This window comes from Wyeomyia smithii, chromosome 2 (genome assembly GCF_029784165.1).
Source record: "Wyeomyia smithii strain HCP4-BCI-WySm-NY-G18 chromosome 2, ASM2978416v1, whole genome shotgun sequence".
Classification (NCBI taxonomy): Eukaryota; Metazoa; Arthropoda; class Insecta; order Diptera; family Culicidae; genus Wyeomyia; species Wyeomyia smithii.
In genome coordinates, this window is record NC_073695.1 from 46380312 (window position 1) to 46401355 (window position 21044).

Here is a 21044-nt window from a genome sequence, read left to right on the forward strand (position 1 = left end):
CTTCGAATGTCATAAACCCGTCGCAAACATAGTTGTGTTGGATTTAAGTAACGTGGAGTAGAAATGGCGGCTAAGTCATTTCGTTTTCATGAATTAATGACGCTATTTTTTAAACTCTTGAATTTCGGCGCCTTTAGGTCAAACGTGATGTGTTCTATCGTTCAATTGCAAAAAAAAACACAAATCGGCTTTTTTGGCGTTTACGTTAGTCTGCGAGATTACGGCAGGGCTGATGGATTTCCTGCCAACACAGTACGCCGTAAACTCCCCTATCATTTCTATGATTCGCTAATTCAGTATTGTATCGCCGTAGATTAGTGTCCAATAATTTGTTGTAATCGTTTAAAGTATTGTTATGTTCTAGTTTTGAAATGTATGGTAACTAACAGATGGTGAGGTTCCTACGCACATTCGAGGAAGATCTTCGGGACTACCTCAAGCAGCGAGGAGAAAACCTCAAAAAAGTTATGTTGGATATTATGGTTTGAGGGACATCTTTGATGAATTTGCCAGCAGAAGCATTTGCTACTGCTTTCTTCAAGATACAGTCCAAACTTTTTTACTGAATCGTCCATTTTTAAAGAAGCGCAACAAAATACTTAGAAACTTTCCCAAATAGAGTATATCGCTAAAATTGAATGTGAGGACGCTACTAATCAAGACTACAAAATTAGCAAAATAAAACACTGTGGCACAGTATAGAAAAAGAGACGAAGTCCTACGTCAGAAAGTTTAACAACGCGATAATTTACACAGTGACCGCTCAGTCAATAACTTTTGATTATTTATTATTCCTTCTTCATGTGTTTCACATATAAATACATCCTTCTTATTTTACAAAATACACAGCACTATGTCCTAAAAGATAAACACTAAGTTCTTTAAGTTTCACGATTTCATGCCTTTTAATGCCCGCGATTGTTCTCTGGATCAATGAAATCCCGGTTCCTATCACGTTTTCCTATAGCGGTACTATTAGACGATTATACGCAAAAGCGGAATGTCCATCATATCACACTTTCTAACGTATCTGTGTTACAGTATTATTCTATTGTTTTATTTCTGGATGCACTGTTCTTCACTGTTTTTCTCTTACGCTAGTTACAAAAAATTCTACTATGAAAGAAAAAAATCCCTGTACAGTTAGGTCTCGATGAGTTTGGCTTTTGCTGTCGCTGTCCACCCCATTAACAACACCAACAACAACGATTGGAATATAAATACATGGGTATATAGATTACAATGAAATCTGCTCAGGACACTAACACACCTGGAGAGTTTAGTTGATTTTTTTCCGGAAATGCAACACCAACGTAACAGAATGGAATGTGAGTGAATTATTGGTTAGTTGTGTTTTCCTCCACCCGCACCAAGAGGAAAACTAATCGAGCAAAAACTCCTCCATCCCCTCGATTAGCTACATATCGCTTCGCGAGTGACTTGTAGAGCCACCGGGAGAAGCAAGAGACGAACCTGGATGCTGCTGGTTTTGTGGCTGATGCAACAACTGCTGCTGCTGCTGTTGATGATGATGATGTTGCTGCTGTTGATGTTCGTGCTGCTGCTGCTGATGGTGGTGATGGTGGTGCTGTTGTTGCTGCGTGTTTTGCGGTTGCTGCTGGTGTTGGTGCTGCTGCTGTTCCATACCGGAGGTGAACAAAATTTGGGCCTGTTCCTGGCCCATCTGATACTGCAGCAATTCCATACTATTGATATTGGCTCCCCGGGTTGCTGTCCCGGAAGTTCCAGCCATTATGCTGCAACCACTGGGTGGCATATGCATCTGTTGTTGCTGATGCTGCTGCTGTTGTTGGTGTTGAGTTTGCTGCTGCGAGGGTTGTAGTTGTTGCTGCTGCTGCTGTTGTTGCTGTTGTTGCTGCTGTAGGTGATGAATAGGGACAGGTGTTAACTGCATGTAAGAAATCATTTCATTTCCTGGTTCGACAAGCAATTTCGGCTGTCCAGTGTCGGTGAAGTTGAGTTGCTGGTTTGGGTGGAAGATTGGTTTTTGATCCGGAGGTATACACGTTTGCTGTGGTGGTTGTTGTTGTTGTTGCTGCTGCTGCTGCTGTTGTTGTTGCTGGTGATGCTGATGAGGATGCAGCAGATTTTGTGATTGACTAATTAAACTAGGATGTGTTGGATACTGATGACTACTGTGCGGTAACTGGTGATGTTGTAGGTAGGACGCATTACTGTTGCACCTGTTGTGAATGTCGTTGTTGGTACTGGGGGCGGCGGATGTAAATGGCAACGTGACAATCGATGGAAGTAGCCCGTAACGGGCCATCAGTAACTGCTCCTGCACTCTTCTCAACTCCTCTTGCTGTTGCATTATGAGATGTTGTAGTTCCTCGTGCTTTCGCTGCAGATGACCTTGAACTTGATTCTGAGCCGGAGTAAGCACGACCCCACCAGCACCAGTGCTAACATTAGGATGCACTGCAAAGGTTGCCGGAGATGTCGGTGTAATGGGCGATAGAACACCTGCAGTAGCTTCCGGTGGAAAGCCGGCCACTGGTTGAACGGGAATCGCTGCCAAATACTGTTGAGGTTCGATAAATCCAGCCGAGCTAATCAGTTGCGATACGGGTGGCTTTATGATGGCGGCGGTTGCTGGCGGTTGTACCTGATGTTGCGGTTGCTGCTGCTGCTGGTGATGTGGCGAAGCAGAAAGCATCGGCTGAAACGACTCAATCTGCTGTTGGGGTGCATTCTGTAGAGACGGTTGCTGGAGAAGTAGTGGTGCTGTTTGATGCTGTGGCTCTTCTTGGGAGTGCTGAGAAGATGTTTTGGAATTGTAGGTGTTTGATCGCATTCGAGATTTCTGCAAAAAGAAATAGAACTCTTAGGTCCTATGTCGATCACTACTTAATAAACACTTACTGAACTGTGATGAGTCTGCATCGACTGTCGGCTAGCATGTGATTCGGTCGAAATTGATGTCGCCGAATCCGAACCTGTCCCGTAGTAGGTATTGTACCGATGCCTCCCCCTTGAGGATAATCCTGAAGGCGACGCTCCTGGAGTTGCAACCACTCTCGTTGTTCGCGAACTCTTCGAGCTCCAGGGTGAAGTAGCTAGAAGACTTTGAGTTGAGCTTGGTTGGAACTTTCTTTCCACCCCCACACTAACGCTATCAGCGTCATCGGAAAATTTATTGTCCCCACCGACTTGGTTTCGAGTCTGCTTCATCACGTCGGCATAGCTGACAACTCGGTGCGTACAAACTACAAACTCCGGTTTCGAGTTCCACTGATGATACGTAATGTAGAAGCGGGTCTGCAACCAAATCCACTGCTGTCCCTTCGTCAAAAATCGATAGTAACATGAAGTACCTTCTCCTTTTTGCATCACTGAAGAAAAGAACAATTTCAATTGATGTTACTATCCATGTTACACCACAGAAAACCTACAAGCCTCATGACAAGCAACCACTTTCTCCAAATCATCAAAATGATAGTAATCATAACCGGAAGTACCGAGAACCTCAAACGGCAGATAACCGATGATAGGCGGAGCCTGATGATCCAAAAATAAAAACTTCCACTCCAAGCTGTGCCTCGAAGTGAACTCACTCTTCGAGCTATCAACAATCGACATCTCTCGGATCAGCTGCGGGGTCTGCAACCTGCCAGTGCCGACGAAAATCAGCCTCGTATCGGCATCAGTCATATAGCTACTAAACCTAGAGGCGGTCATCAGAGAATCAGCATCCACATCACTTCCTGTAAGCCACAATAAGATAATTATTTATCTTGACTGAGTAATTATAGCGCGACAAGCACTTACTAAAATAACCGGTAAATTGTACTAATTCATAGGAAACCTCGAACCGATAGTCCGTTGTGCCACGCTTGATGTAGCAGGAAAATGTAACCTGATTTTCGCGAGCAATCCCAGTCTGCAGCGGGTCTACGACAACTGTCGGATTGAGCAGGATATTATACAAATCATTCTGATCATCCTCATACACCATATCATACACTGTCATGTTTAACAGGTCGCTCTGCAAAAAAAATATTAAAACTTCACACAGAAATTATAACAAAGCACAACTCACCGGCAAATGTCCCAACAGTGAGGTGATAGATTCCGACGCGTAAAACACCCGTCCGGTGGAGGAAAACACTATTATAAACCCGTCCAGCGCTTCCAGGATCAGATGGGTGAATTCCTCGTTGGACAGAAACGACGGCTTCCAATCGGTTTGGATTTCGTGCACCCTCGAGCGGACAGCAATCTCGTTGTGGCTCTTCAGGAAAGCGATCGTCGACTTGAGTACGGTGCTCTTGTCCATTTTGCGACTGTTGGACGACACCATCGAGTTGAGCTCGTTGACCAGCAGGTTGAACTGGTCCCGGCGCTTTTTCTCGCTTAGATTACGTGACTTTCTGTAACCATGACAAGCGGTTTAGTACGGTGCAACGCACAGATCTTTATTACGAAATTACTTACCTCTTAGAATCATCCTTGTCGTCTGGATCGTCATCCATGATGGTGGACATTTTGATAGTTTTGTAGTGAAATGTATGTCTTAAGATTTGGTTTTCTTCAACAAAAATCACAAATAGTTTGCTTCTCTCTATTTCGCTAGTCTATTTGCTGATTACTGGAATCCAACTGTTATTTGTTGAAAGATTACATGTGATCAATCCTCGTAAGCAATATTCCTTTAAACGGCCATTCCTCAATTCTTTTTTATATGGGACGCATGAATTCCATAGTCAGAAATCGCTGAAATTTAAATGTATTTATTATTCAGTTGATACGAAGCTTATATATGCTCTCGAAACGGCCACTCAAATAGATTTTATGTACCACTTGTGCCATGCAATACTGAAATTATTTGGGAAATAACACCAAAAACAAAAAAATAAGTACCAAAAACATTATTTCGAGTGATCGGCGTTCAAAAGCCTTGCACGTGGGCAATACATAAGTGACACAATCTTAATCTTTTAAACGGAAAAAATCTATGACAACGACCGTCTCAAACGAAAAACAAGCATACGGTCGTGGCTTTGCACACAACCCTTCAGTTCTTTACTTGCATTGTGACCGCGAATTCTTTTAATGTTAGACGTGCAACACTGCACAACCAAAAGTTCATTGTTTCGAGAAAAGGGTGTTTAAAAATAAGCGTTGTAAATCACTGTTTAAATTTTCAAGAAATGTTTACTCTGAACTCCAAAAAGAAAACACTTCAGCAATCCAACGGTAACCAACTGGAACTTTTTTAAGGAACATTTAGTCAGCTCGAGAACATCCTGTCACAAAAGTATACGAACTCCAGTAGAACTGGATATCGAAGCAAGTGACCTACAGTACAGGATCACGGAAGCTCTTACTTCAAACTGTCCGCTAATGAAACGGACAGTCTGTAGTGATGTGCCCAGGTGGAATGAAACTCTCAGCATCCTCCTTCGGGAAGCTAGACGCTTGTTCAACAGAGCTAAAATCAAGTCCAACTAAGATGCCTATGAAGCATCTATCAAAAAATATAACACTGAGCCAAAGCCAAAACGGGGTCTAGAGCTCGATTCTGTGAAGACATTCAGACTCTGCTTGAGGCAACGCGACTGCATTGCGCAGTGGGGAATCGCTGGCCATCAGCCAAAAAAATTTTTTCTCGTTAGCTGTTTTAAAATATTTTTCCTTTATTGCTATAACATTCAAGTGTCTAAATCCAAAATTTGGGCTCAATATCATGAAATCTGAATTTTTTATGACTTTTCAAAGCTTGGCGAACTTACGTTTTTTGTATTTTTTTTTTTTTTTTTTTTTTTTTTTGAAGAAAGTACATTACTTTGAAACGCTCTGTAGCTTCAATGATAGCTTGGATTTTTTTGACGTCAAAGGAAAAGTTGTTGTATATATTGTGCAAAACAAACCCTTTTCATTAGATATTGTAAAATTTGGTTATAGTAGGCCTGACACTAAAAAAAAATTTAAAAAAGCGTGATTTTTTGTAGAAAAGTAGCTTCAAAGTTTAGTTGCCGCAGTTTGCCACGGTTGTGACTACATTCAAAATTTAGATAAAAACATAAGCTTTCAAATGCATACTGTCCGCAGTAGCGCAAAACTGCGCAAATTGTCACTTTAGTGAAAAAAGCGATAGCAGATTTTTTTAGTTTTTATTTTTGAAGTTGAAATTTCATCCAGGATTAATTTTAATCATAACCATGATACCCTATTAATGAAAATTTATGATATCGTACTCAATCCGTAAGAATAAAATATAAATTTGAGCAAAAATCACAAAATTTATCAATGAAAAGTTATAAAATAAGTGTTAAACAAGAAAACAGTAAACAAATCTAGTAAGTTGTCAATTCATGGTGTTATACATGTATTTTGTTATACATGTCCTCTTTCAACCACAGAAGCCGGATAAGGAAGATAACATATATATGAAACAATGAAACATCGAAAATCACTAGAAGAAATGAAAATTCAAGAAGCGAAAGATATGTTTCCTGCTGATGAGTATAATGAACTTCAAATTTTCTGGAAACAAATCAACATAAGATTTTTGTATGCCAAAGATCATTCGAATGGTCTTAGGCAATTGAAAAAGAAAAATCGAAGTATGACTGTCACTATCAAGGAAACGCTGGATGTTCTTATGAACATTCACTTTCCTGGCTCGACAGTGACCTCGAACGTTGAAGAGCTACTGAGCCTCTGATCCAGACGCATGACGTCGTGTGACACCGCAGAGCTCTTTCGTCAACTGTTCACGGAGACTTCTATCATCTGGGCACTAAGCTTTTTTGAGCCTATAAAGTCTCCAGGACCTCATGACATTCTACCATTCTTCCTGCAAAAATCGGACGGAAGGCTCATCAGTCTTTTTGGAGCCAGCTTCACTATGGGACATATCCCGGTCAACAGGCGGAACGTTAGGGTAGTGTTTATACCAGAGCTGGGCAAAAGAAGCAAAAAATTGCCTAAAGCCTTTAGACCTATTTAAGTCTGACTTCAACTGGAACTGGAAGGAGTTACCCTTGCATGAGCATCAATATGCTTATCAACGGGGTGAATCTACTGAAATCGCTTTGCATTTACTAGTGAGAAAGATCCTGAAATATAAAGAGACAGCGGTCTGCGCTTTTCTTGATATTGAGGGAGCTTTCGATAACACGTCATTTGATTCAATTTACACGGCTCTACTTCGGCAGAGCTGCATGCCACTGCGGGTCGACGTTTAGCGCTCGTCGAGAGCGCACAATACAGGTGTGACCACTGATAGTACCTAACAGTCCCAGACCAGCAGCGGGAGGTCGCCTAGTGTTGGTGAGGGTCGAACCAGGGGCAGTTGACTTCTCGCAAAAACCACAAGTACCCGAAAGCACCTCTGACGGAGCGAATAGAGCCTCTCCCATCTCCGCCCATTAGGACTGATACCAGTAAGGTTCCAATTATGGCAACTGGTAGCATAGTAAACGGATATGTGCTGGATTTCGTAATGGTACCACGTCCTCGGGCTGGCACCTGTATCGAGCTCGCTCAGTAAAGTCGTGTGACAACGGCTTGAAACAGCGAGGTGGTACCCGGTGCAGAGGTCTCGTGCAGGGGGTTGGTGTTGTGGAATGTCATGTATGACGGAGTGTTGAAACTCAAGTATCCTGTAGGGGTTGTGATCGTCGGCTTTGCAGACGACATAACGCTGGAGGTTTACGGCGACTCGATCGAGGAGGTCGAGTTGACGGCCGCGTACTGTATACGCAAGGTCGAGGACTGGATGCGCTCCAGGAAACTGGAGCTCGCGCATCATAAGTCGAAGGTCACGGTTGTAAACAACCGTAAATCGAAGCAACAGGCGGTGGTCAGAGTCGGAGACTGCACCATCACCTCAAAGCGATCTCTGGAGCTTTTGAGGGTTATGGTGGACGATAAGCTCACGTTCGGGAGTCACGTCGACTATGTCTGTATGTTGCGGCACAATCTCGTATGATGTCCAATAACTCAGCGGTTTATGGCAGCAAGCGAAGATTTCTTGCCAGCGTGGTTTCGTCCATACTTAGGTATGGTGGGCCAGTGTGGCCCAAAGCGCTAGGTACTATCAGTTACCGCGGTAAACTGGAAAGTACCTACAGGCTCATGTCTGACACAGATCCTGTCAGGCCATGGTTGCTTCAGGCAATATCTGTACACTAGGTTCGGACACGTGGAGTCCCCAATGTGTCCCGAGTGCGTGGAGGAGGAGGTGACTGCTTCTCAGCTGTCTGTTCGCAGATTTCCCCAGAAAAAAGGCGACTACTGAGCAGGATACAAGCAATGCTTTCGAGTTGATCACAGTTACATTGAAAGATACGTCTGTCACGGTAGAGGCAGTGAAAGGGTTCTCTCTCCACTATTCTGGTCACTCGTGGTGGACGTTCTTCTAACCAAGCTATCGCAGCTAGGCTACGAAGTCATTGGTTATGCTGATGACCTAGTCCTCATTGTTGCGGGAAAATGTGATGCTACTCTTCATAGTCCTTTGCAAGTGGCTCTCAACACCACCTCTCAATTCTAAAGAAACATTTCAAAAGGTCCTATCTGCTTTGATCGATTTCTTGATCGATCACTTTCATTCAATTACCACAACTTATTAAACAACTTTTATAACACGCTATTGGCACAAGTTGATAGCGGAGGGATCACTCTAGCCTTCTGAACGAAAACCACGCTTGGGAGAGTTACTAAAGCTGAACCATTATCAAAATGAAAAGACGCTCCGGAAAAACGATGAAAGCAGATAGGACCTTTTAAAATGTTTATCTAGAATTATGTTTAGAAGAAAGACTGAACGTTAACCCCGCTAAAAGATTCATTATAACCTTTACCAAACGACGGATGCACTCATCCGCTATTAAATAAGGTAAGTCTGAGTTTTAGCAATGAGACCAAATATCTTGGAATCATTCTGGATAACAAACCAAACTGGACTGCTCAACTAGACTATGCTATCAAGAAAGCAACTCCAACTACATGGGCTTACATTGGCAGCTACATGGGCTTACAGCTGGAAATTAAAACCAGAATTAGCACTCTGATGGTCTTACATCACCTACGCAGCCCACGTACGGTACCCTTAGGTAAATGAAACGACAGCTCAGGCGAAACTTACCAAAGTTAAAAGATTGGCCAACGCCGACTGCAGCTATGGAAGCCATGCTCTGCTTACTGCCTCTACATGTCCATGTGTAAAAGGAGGCAGAGCTTAGCACACTGAAGCTGCAAAGAAATACAATGACGCTCAAAGGTGACCTAACAGGTCACCTAAGCATCCTGAAGGAGTTCAAGCTAACGCAACGTCAATAGTCTCGGACTGGGTGGAAGCGAAGCCAGATCGCTCAATGTGGAAAAATGGAAGGCCTAGTCTTGCATCGGGCACCATCCGTTTCTACACTAATGGCTCAAAAATCGGATCCCAGACTGGATCAGAAAGCTACGGACCAAGTATTTAGGCCACCAAACATGGAAATTTTCACTCACTAGTAATATTCCATGCAAATGGGTTCTACGATTCATCATGTATCGTCCAAATAATTTCACTCGCGTACAAGTTTTCCATAGAAACGCTGCTGATTGTTTTCCGCTTCTAAGTGTCCGAATACCACAGAATGAGACTGAATGATTCAAACACGATAATATTTATTGTATCTTAGTTCACTTGCATTCAACACGCAAAAGTTGAAGTCTTGTAAATCATTGTGTCTTCCCGATTCGCACAAATGTTGCACAGAAATCGCACAATAAATGTGTGAAACGCATAACGCAACAGTTGTACTGCGAATACATTGACATAGAATGAAATCAGAATATGTATAACATACCGACACTTTATTTCTCACGTCGAGTGTATTAGTGACTGCTACTCATGGAGCAGTGCAAGCAGCAAACAACAACTTGTGAACTCACTTGATTTAAATAGCTATAATACTCGATCGATTTATCTCGATGAATTTGGTCATTAAAAAGTACCATTGAATGACTTGCAAAAAAAAACAGCTTCACCGCAAAACTAGCAAAATCCTCCATTCCAAAAAGCCACAAAAGCGTTGCCGATTTTTTATGGCAACACTTGTAAATTGTGAATAATTATTATTTGTCATCCTGTGCACGCGCTTTTTTCTTTCTCGCTCGTATGATTTCATGTAGGTGCGACGTGACTAGACACATCACATACAATTTGCAGGTTGCTCTTTCGCTTCTCTTTCTGTTCGGATTGCGACGCGCAAGGCGATGTCACGTCGCTTTGCGAAATGAGCGAGACACCAGTGCAGTGCATACTTGACACCAGCGTTGTTAGTCTCACTCATGCTGTCGGTGCGTGCTTGCTGCTACTCAGGGTAATGCATGAAGAAAGAGTATCTTGAAAGCGTGTGTGCAGAAGACTGGAGAAATGTAGCATATGTCTCGTTATCAAGCTGAAAGAAGGAGAAAGGTTTCGCTTTTCGCTCGCTTTGCAATGCTGCTTGATACCAGTTGAAATTGTTTAAGTGTAGTAGTTTGGGGCTGCCAAATACATTGAAAAAACGCTAGAGCATTAATTGCGTTATGCCCAACACGCAAACATTGTACTGGTTTCAAATCACATCAACAATTGCGCTGAAAACGAACAATTTTGTACTGGTTTAACACCATCCAACTTTTGCGTGAACAGAATCGCGAGAATCTTTAATAGATTATCGCCAGTGATACAAAATTATGAATCCAAATGAACTTTAGATTGCGTTCAAATGTTTGCACACCGGAGCAAGGAGGTATTATCAATGCTAACGGAAATTGTAGTATGGCGCATTAGCATGTGATATTTGAAATCACCAAGAATCATCGAGGAATATCACGGTGAAAGCACGACGTGGAATAACCGAATTCCGCCTGCAAGCAACCAACATTTGAAAGAATCGTTGCGATCGCTCAAGTGCAATCGTTTAGGATTCCTTCGTGAAACACTCCCTATATGAGCAGAATCATTTCAAATCGCCTGGAAATACGCGAAAATTTAATCGACCATTTTTGATTTGAATGAAACTTTGCACACGTATTTGGCTTAGCAAACTGAGCATTTTTCACAGGTGCAGAGATTTTTTACACCCATGAGTTACATTCTAATAGGGCGTATGCCTTTTGGCATAGGTTTTATTCGAAGCATTGTAGCCCAGAAACCGTTGGTTGTATAGAAAAACTGTCTGAGAATGAGTTGTAGGGAATTAAAAATGCACCATAAAAAAATATACACTGTACAAAAAAAAATTTTTTTTGACCAAAAAAAATTTAAAATTAACATAAAATTTCAATTTAAAAAAAAAAGAGTTGAATTTTTTTCTTATTTTTTTTAAAGAAACTTGACGTTAATACGAAACTTTAAAAAAAAAGTCCAGGATGGAGAAATAAAAAATAATTTTTTTATGGTAGAATAATTTTTTTATGAAAGTTTTAATTTGAACATTTTTCAAAATATTTGTATTCTGATGATTTTAAAAGATGCAGAGAGTCAGTTTAAATCAAAAAGCTCTTGGTAGTTAACATTTTAAAGGCATTGGTTTTCGAGTTATTTCTAATTTAAGCTCGAAAAATTATAATTATTTAGGAAAATACACGTTTTTCTTAATTTGTCCATGGTTCTCCAGCAAAAACCATACGTTAGTTGGAATGCCTGATCAAAAATATACAATTCATTCTTTGACAACAAAACGATTGGGCGAACGGTTCTCCAGAAAAGAGTTAAATGTTTTAAGTGATATAAATATATATAAGAATCAAATATTTATTTTCGAGTTTAATTATCTTAAGAACATATTTTTTAATGACATAGATACTTTACAGAACTAGTTTCACCTTATATTTCATATACATCATAAGTAGATGATTCGTCATCTTTCGAAAACAGCTTCGTTTGTATCTTAATTTCTGAAATCGAAACAAAAGAGTAATACTCTTGTGTGGCAGCTATTATTATAGATTTTTTGAAAATATTGCTCCATTCTGTTACTCCTTGTTCATATTCTTCATATTATACCCAACATAATGACATTTTTGATGAATTTTTATTGCTTTTCTGATTAGACCAATCATACAATTCTTCTGCGCTTGTAATGGGATGTTCATGTTCTTTAGCTAAACTTGCATTTCCTGCCATTCGTTTTAATATGCCACCAATTGCATCGCATGGGCCTTTAACAGATTCTGAATAGTAAACAACGAAGAGATGAATGATGGCTTGACTATCATTCAAATAACTAAACGAATCACAAATTGATAAAGACGTATTAAAATGAGCTTGACTGTTCAATGTTTTTAATTTTGCAATAACGTTTTCGTTTGATTTGCGTAAGCTTGATGAGCACCGATGACCAGGAAAGGGCTTACAGCATTTGGGCTTGGTGTATTCCATTTTCACTTTATTCATCTTCACAAAATGCAAACTGTTACTAACACATCTGGAGTAGTGCAATCGTATTTATATACGAAAACAGATATTATAAGTAACCCAGTAGTTATTGGTTGCGTACTTGCTCTCAAGAAATTATAGTTCAGAATTTTACAGCGCATTAAATGCTTTGTTACCATAGAAAAAATGCTTGAATCATACGTGTGTTTATTTCAAGAAATCAACAAAAATTTTGATAAAATCTGTGAGGATCAAGTGCTAAAAGATTTAATTGAAATATTCATAACTGCTGTTGAAATGTCAGATCCCAGTACACATCAGATGCTGTTAAGAATTGTTAAATTAATTCTATTTCAAATGCATTTTTTCAAAATTAAAGTTTTTCGAAGGGCTTAAGGATTTTGACTGTTTAAAGTGTACTCGGGAACGTAACTCTTGTTGGAGACCTAGGCTGTATGGTAAAATCTGAAACACTTTCAGAACTTTATAAAACTTGCTGCCAAAACGAGGATCGGGATAACATGGATACTCTGTTTGCACTGACCTTAAAATAAATTTAAAATAAATTTAGAAAACAATATTTATATTATACAAAAGTGAAGTGTATCAAGTAAACGAGAACCGGAGCATTGCAGTTTCCTCTGAAATCTATTGAATATTGTTAGTAAAAAACTATTAAAAATAAAAGGTTCATTTATTTACACCAGTTAGAAGGAACTACACAGAGTATGAAAATTATGCACAAATGTCTTTACTCTTAGTTTCTTCTGAGAGATAAATAGTAGTTGAAAAAAAAGAGAGAGCGAGAAAAGGAGAGATAGTGATATAAAAGAAAGGATAGAGAGAGAAATGATCCAAAAAGTAAAATACTCTATGTTTAAAAATTCTTTCGTAAATATTCTAAAATATAAGCAACCAATAAAAACTCGCTCAGTATGATTTTCAAAAGGGTTTGGAGCTTCCATTTGCACTTGTTAACACTTGAATCGAATAATGCATTCTGTGAAAGGTGTGAATTTTTTTTTATTTTAATTTTGTTCGATTTTGATATACTACACATGTAAACAACATATTTACAAATACTAACGTACATACACACATACACATGTATACAGGCAATGTTCATTCAGACGAATTGAGTCGATTGGTATACGGCACTTTGCCCTCAACAGATTTATTTTATGTTTAAAGTTAAACACTCTATGTAAATACTCTTTGATCAATATCTCAAAATCTAAGCCAATAATCAAAAATCCACTCGGTAGCATTCTGGGGGAGCACAGTAGCCTTCATTTGCATATAAAATTATCAAAATCGGATATTGCGTTCAATAAGAAAGGTGCGTTAGTATTTTGCGTCACATACATACAGACAACATACATACACACACACACACACACACACACACACACACACACACACACATACACACGAACAGACATTGCTCAGTTCGTCGAACAGAGCCGAACGGTATATACCACTCGGCCCTCTGGTCTTCGGATCTACTTTGCGTTTTTCAACCGATTTTATAACCTTTGTTTGGTATAACAAAGGTAAAAAATAAGAAAAAAATTCAACTCTTTTTTTTAAATTGAAACTTAATGTTTATTTTGAATTTTTTTTGGTCAAAAAAATTTTTTTTTGTACAGTGTATATTTTTTTATGGTGCATTTTTAATTCCCTACAACTCATTCTCAGACAGTTTTTCTATACAACCAACGGTTTCTGGGCTACAATGCTTCGAATAAAACCTATGCCAAAAGGCATACGCCCTTTTAGAATGTAACTTATGGGTGTAAAAAATCGCTCCATCTGTGGAAAATGCTCAGTTTGCTGAGCCAAATACGTGTGCAAAGTTTCATTCAAATCAAAAATGGTCGATATTCGACCATCAGTGATTTGGCGCGATCTTGCTCATATGTTGCACGCTCCGCATAAAGCAGGCAATACTGAAACAAAATCATCAAAGAAAGCCATTATAGGTATATTTCTTTGCTCTGAGTTGTCTCTTGCGTGCGTGCGAATGTGTAATTTTAATAGCCAGTGGTGGGCACCACTAACCGAAAATTTAGCGACGCTAATCGCTAAGCCGCTAACCGGAAAATTTAGCTCGATAATCGCTAAACGCTAGACGCTAAACCCACATTAGCGGAATTTTCGCTAACCGCTAATCGCTAACCTATTTATATGGAAAAAGTCATATCGCTATATTTATTGCTCGTGTTTTGTAAGATTTGGATCACATTCAGCTTGCATTGAAAATGAATAAGTTTTCATATGAATTCAATTATTATTTAAATCGAAAAAGTAGAACCAAAGTTGTCATAGGGTTTTTGATCTTGGTTCGAACCATGCCAAATTTGATCCTGGTTCGAACTATTGCGAAAAATCCTGAATAATCATATTAAATTCAGTTATTTTAGATTAGAACGATTGCATAATATGCTTTCGATATCTGTCTTAACATAGGAATTTTTTCACATTGTAAAAATTACATCCTTGAGTTCAATTATTTACAACTAAAAAGCATTGAATTTGGCTTTGGTTGTTTATGTACGACCTGCTTCGTCGTCATTATTATATAGTATCTAAACCAATAATACTCAAGCAAGAACAGCTTTGAAACATTTAGTCATGAATATTATTCCATTCCTGTGACATTTTTTTCAATTGAATGGTTAGTTAAAATAAATTTTAAACAATAATATGACTGTTTTTTTTTTTATTCTGCTTCGAACTACCGATGATCGTGAGCTTCCTTATCTATTATTATATAGTAGATAGAAGTAGAAATATAAAAAATGCGTAGCTAGAGTCACTACGCATTTTTTATATTTCAGTCAAATCAGTCAAAATATTCAGTAATTTTTTGGTAAATTAGTATGCTTCTAGGGGTTATCCATATCTGTTCAGTATTTGTTTGAGTCATTGAAAGAATATTGCATATTTGGAGCAGTGAAAAAAAACTTTTGCACGATTCAATCGGTAGTTCGAACCAGGATCATAAATGGTTCAAACCTGGGAGGGTGAAACGGATACGAAGCTGTGTGAGTGTCAAAACGAACCAACATGAGCTGTCATTGACAGTCAATTTGAACCAAGCAAAAAAAAGCATTTTTTTGCGATGAGTATTGTTATAACTGAAAGGTATCGCGTTGCTCGAGAAAATATTCATCGCAAACAGTTTTTGTATTTATTATTATAGTTTTACAAAATATTATGGTTTGTTTTTACGTAAAATAAAAAATTTCATAAGCTTTAAGTGATGAAGAAAAAAAAGCTTTAGGTGATAATCATGCTAGCGTACTTCGATTATTAAACTTGCGCTTCTCGTGATTCAAGGCTTTGGTTACAATTTCGAACACACTTTATCACAGTCGAACTCAAAACTCTGAAAAAACTTTCATACAACGGCAAATTGAAAAGAAACACAGACTCGAAAAAATAGTCTGGAAAATTTGCACATTCGGTATTCCTGATGTTACTCAAAACTTCGTTTGAGTCATGCATGCGTTACAGCAAGAAGATAGTTACACGCTATCAGAAAACGATGCATGTGCGAGTTCTCTGTTTTGAGTTTACTATTCGTTTCTCCCTCCCAGGTTCAAACCACAATCAGCATTCGAACCCAAGTGTATCTTGAAAAACGCTGAAACTAGTTCGAACCAGGATCAAACACCCTAATTTCAAGTGCATTGCAATTTAAAAAAGTTCTTGGTGTACTGAAAATTCAATCTAGACCTTGAGCTTGTTAATCAAAATGCTCCTGTGGCATGTACTATAACTGGAACTCCATTATAGGGTAAAAAGACTGACTTTCACTTGTGTCGTAAAGAGAGGAACTCTAGACAATTAGGACAATTGAACGTTGTTTGAATGAAACATACGTTTCTGAATAGTTCTGTTGTCGCTTCTCTACAAAATTTAGCGAATTAGCGATTAGCGTTTCGAAGGCCAAAATTTTAGCGACGCTAACAGTTTCGCTAACCAGCTTAAAAATTAGCGAAATCGCTAAACCGCTAACTGAATATTAGCGTCGCTAATTAGCGATTAGCGAGTTAGCGGAATGGTGCCCACCACTGTTAATAGCGATGGTTTGCTGGGTTTGAAAGTTTATGAATAGCACGTTCAGAAATGATACCCGAATGATTGTTATGCGATACGATTTTTTCCATCCTTGAAGGCCTCTATCTCTTTAAGTAAGTGGCCAACCGTCTTTCAAGCAGAGGTCGAAAACCGCCAACGTTGTATTCCGTATTTGCAGAAACAGCCGATATTAGTCAAAACGCAGATCGCAGTATTAGTCAAAGTGCATGAAGATCAAGCGGATTAAAATAATGCCTCTTAAAACCTAGAAAGTAATCATCTGAACCTGAGTCAAAAATTTTTGCAGCTCTTCTCGAAAGAACTCGAAGCCGCCATAAGGAGAAGTTTTCGCAACAGAAGCCAACGAATGTCCTTTGATTTTTTTTCTTCAATTTATCCAAGCTGAGTGATACTCGACTGATGAGTATGATCGATTGAGGACACAAAATAAGGATTGACTGAATAGGATTTGGATCGAATTGTAGATGCTGAGAGCGTTCTTTTTTAGCTTAGTTTTTCTCTATAATTGTTTAATATTAATGCAGTACGGCAGGTGGATTTCCGCAGAGCTGTATCGCGTTGTTTGTAGAATTTATTAAGGGTACAAATCACACTAACTCGACAAAAATTCATCGGTTTGCCAGTACATACATTCAAACAACGGATTCAGATTCAGCATACGTTCCCGTTCCCCCTTCCCTACCATGGCAAATCCTGATTTTGTCTCACCCCATCTTAGTAAAACAAATAACGGTTTTGATCGCGCAATAGGCTCCTGAATTTTCAAATTTTTATTCCGCGTTATATGCATCAGCTACCATAAAGTTACCAGAGCTGTACCTTATTAAAACAATTCCTATCCTGTGATACTCGTAGAGATGCAGTGGTACCCGCGATCTCTGAACAAAACGAGTATCACCATCCCTTTCCTCCCCAAGTAGTACCGCCGTTTGGTCGTGGCCGGCGTCGGTTTTGGTCAGTCGTAAAAGTATTGTGAACCAGTGAAAAATGCATGATGAGAACCCTTTCGTGAACCAGCGTGGACAGTGTAGAAAGAATAAATTTTGTATTGAAGGGAGAACTGTACAAAACGCATCAGTTAAGCGACCTTGAATGTGTAGGACGGTTGTAGGATCTATATTGTGCATGTTTATGGCAAAGCTTATTCTAAAATACTCGATTTCAATGTAAGTTCTGATAAAAATTACTATTGCAATCAAACAAGTTCGTAGTTAAAACGCCCCACAACAAAGGCCAATATGCTCCAAAGCATGAGGACTAATATGCCCTAAGCAGAAATTACCACTCGAAATGAGAAGCGCTTGAAGTCTCAAAAGTAAAATCAAAAGCAATGCAACATACTCTAAATAGTCAAGCAATCTTCTGCAGTGCTTCATGTTGCGTTCTACCCCAATTTTAATTTCAATGGTTTTAGGTGGGAGCTAATAAAAGTTAATGAAATAAATTGAAACATTCATAGTATTATAAATTCCAAAAGTGTGAGATTTAGTGGATCCACAGATTTTTGTAATATTCAGGTCAGTTAACCATAAGAGCTTATATAAAATTCATGAATAATGTTGGATGTTGGACAGAGTCACAGACAGTTCCACAGTTTTAAAAATAAAGAAATTCATCATTTGAAGCCACATGTATGAATATTTTAGGAAATTAATAGCGTGGACCATGTTACCCAACTCGTGCGTTTTGTACGGTTCATCGTTACGAATGATAAGCCTTTTTTATACTTTTTTCTGTTGACAAGTGGGTCTTAAATCTTTGCGAATGATGATGATGAATTTTAACAATTTTTTCTACATATCTGAGAAAAAGTCACCAATGATGATTGATTGCTACACAAAATAATTAGCTGATAATTCATTAAACAATAATAGGTAGGTCCGTCTTATTTTCAGTAGCATATTCAATGAAAACATAAAAGTAAATCAATAGATTTGTTCAATTGTCCTATTGAATCTCTAATTGTAAACGAGAAAAGTAACACTAGGACTTCTTGGTAGGTACTCGTAACAACAAAAACAAAAGAACGAACACAATCTGTCACTTTGTATAGTAGCAGCAGGTATATTATGCAATAAACAACGAACGACTCGGACACATGTGGCGGAAGGTCCGTGCGGGAGTGTTTTGTTTCATCGGTGTGAACGGAGCAGATAATGAAACGTAGGTACATAAACAAACATTAGCCGGGCTTTCAAGTCCACAATTACAACAGTCAACGGTCTGGAGAAATGTCACCACCACATCAGTTTGTGCAGTAAAATTCTCATAAAATTATTCGTAGTAATTTTCCCTCAATTTACAAATCCAATTCATCATTATTTGGAAAACTTTCAATTTTATGTTCATGACAGTTGAGCTGATAAAAAATCCACCATGTAAACGTATATTATTTGTAAGACGAAAGAGGGTGCGATTTCCCCCGTCCACACCCCCTCGATAAAACTGGCACTTATACAAATATTAATTCCAGGTAAAACACAAACACAAATCTGGCCCGAATGGATACCGACAGAAGGTAGCGAGCGGTGGCGGGGTGACCAAGAGACTGTGTAACGGATACCATGACGAGGTGGAAAACAAATGCACGATTATGAAATCGATTCGTCGGACGGGGTTGAGGGTGCCTTAAATCAATATCACCGGTTGCCTAGCTCTAGCCAGTGCGCAACCTGTGAGAGGTGGCTCTCAGAAGCCATGAGGGGATGCAAGAGATGGAAAACTCTCTAAGGATTCTTGACAACCAAGCTCAACAGGTTGACGGGTTGCTGTTTAATTGTTACAGGACACAGATAAGCTGTTTGGGAAAAGTTGAGATAGAATTCGCCGGAAGCGTAGTTTTATAGCGAAATATTGGAAATCATCTTGAAAAAGTACCTTTTTTCGAGTTTCAATCAAATATTCGTATCAAATCCACTCTAATAAAGCACAATCTGGTGTTCGGGGAAAATGCATCAATAAACCGTATTGGAGGTAAATTTCTATCACATCAGATTTTTTCTCGGCATTCAGTTTTCCGTACGGAAATAGGTTGTCACTTCTAATTAACACGTCCGAGAAAATTGATTCTGCGAAGTCATATTTTTGGGTCGCACTTTACTGGTTCCCGTTTACTGCTCAAACGGCACTTTTTCGTTTAAATTTTCACACTTTCACGTCATTTCACAATAAAATCACTTTTTCAGCTCAGCATATGAAAGCATATGTTACTGCAGAATAACTTAATTATTCCGTATAACTACTCCGCTACTACATGCTACCATGCATACGCCAGGTACTTGCAGTGCCACCTCAGCAACGGAATTTCTTTCTGTTTGAAATCTTCATCGTTAAACGATTTATCCAACTAGAAACACTTTCAACCTGATCACATTTGCTGTTATCGATATTTCACGTGTCACTTCCTGTTAATTTGGGCAACCGACGGTATCTTTTCTAGCCGTTTGATGCAAAAAATTCTCTATGCTGGTGAAAAATTACACAACAACCTCCGCCATCATGATTTCAGGCTTGACATCCAAACTAACACAGGCACAGTTGTCGTCGCCTAGTACGAGTACATCCGTCCTGTCAATTGTTTGGTAATGTACAATTGCGTAGCTGTTAACAACACCACCAAGAGTTGGGTGGAAATTCATTCATTCTGGCAGTAGGTTAGGAAATAAGCATATGGAAATACGAGACACAGACGCAATTTGCAGTCGGCATTTTTTTATTTTTCGCTTTTTATACATGCACATATGCACCCCAACAACAGCACACAATGTAGTAAGTGCACAAACTCTCCTGCACTATGTATAATAGATTCTGTGATAGCTTCTCGACTGCAATTCAATGTCCCGCACACAAACGCGCCACGGCATCCGACATTATTAGCGCAAACGGCTAACTGCAAACTGCAAACTTCATAGCGTCATATTATGCAGTTCTATTCCATTCCCTGCTGTGCCACCACCCACCGGCTGCACCGCGTCAACTGCACTGTAAACACGCGAGCTAGCTAATGCACTAGATGCACTAGACCTTGCTCATTCAATTGAACGCTCGAATGTAGCTGTTATTATTACAAGTAGCGCTGTAACTTTACCCGCGACGATAGCACACATGGAACAGCACGCTGCAAGTAGTAGACTACACTTCGCTACCTCAAATTACCTGTCTTGAGGTACTATTGTAGTCGAAAGCAGTTACAGTAACTGCAGACACGGAGGAAAAAAGTCACCACCCGCGACGCACGCCAGCTTGTAACTGAATGGCGGCAAACAAAAAGAACGTCCTGTTGAACTGGGCTACCAACTCAGTTTCGGTAGCGTCCTACCACCCACCGTGTAGGCGGGAATATCCGTCTGCAGTAAACAGAAATAATATTTTCAAATGTGAGGAATTTTAGTAGCAGTGGAAACAGAAAAAGCATGTTCATATAAAGAAATTTGGAAATCGTGTGTAAAAATTTAAATCCGAATACATTAATACACTAACGACATCTGTCTTGTGGTGCCCCAGTTGCACAGCATAAATATCGCTGTGTCGATATTTTCTCGATATGCTT

The 21044-nt window shown here is 39.3% G+C and overlaps 1 protein-coding gene across 1 annotated transcript; it reads right to left on the minus strand.

The window, feature by feature from the left end:
- Positions 1-747: 747 nt before the first annotated feature.
- On the minus strand, positions 748-20408 carry LOC129722124 (circadian locomoter output cycles protein kaput). The gene is made up of 7 exons (XM_055675371.1): positions 19373-20408; positions 4459-4737; positions 4064-4394; positions 3793-4009; positions 3417-3728; positions 2887-3356; positions 748-2827 (listed from the first exon to the last, which is right to left on the minus strand). The coding sequence occupies exons 2-7, from the start codon at positions 4506-4508 to the stop codon at positions 1418-1420; spliced, it is 2790 nt and encodes a 929-aa protein (XP_055531346.1). The 5' UTR covers positions 4509-4737; positions 19373-20408; the 3' UTR covers positions 748-1417.
- Between the last annotated feature and the right edge of the window lie 636 nt (positions 20409-21044).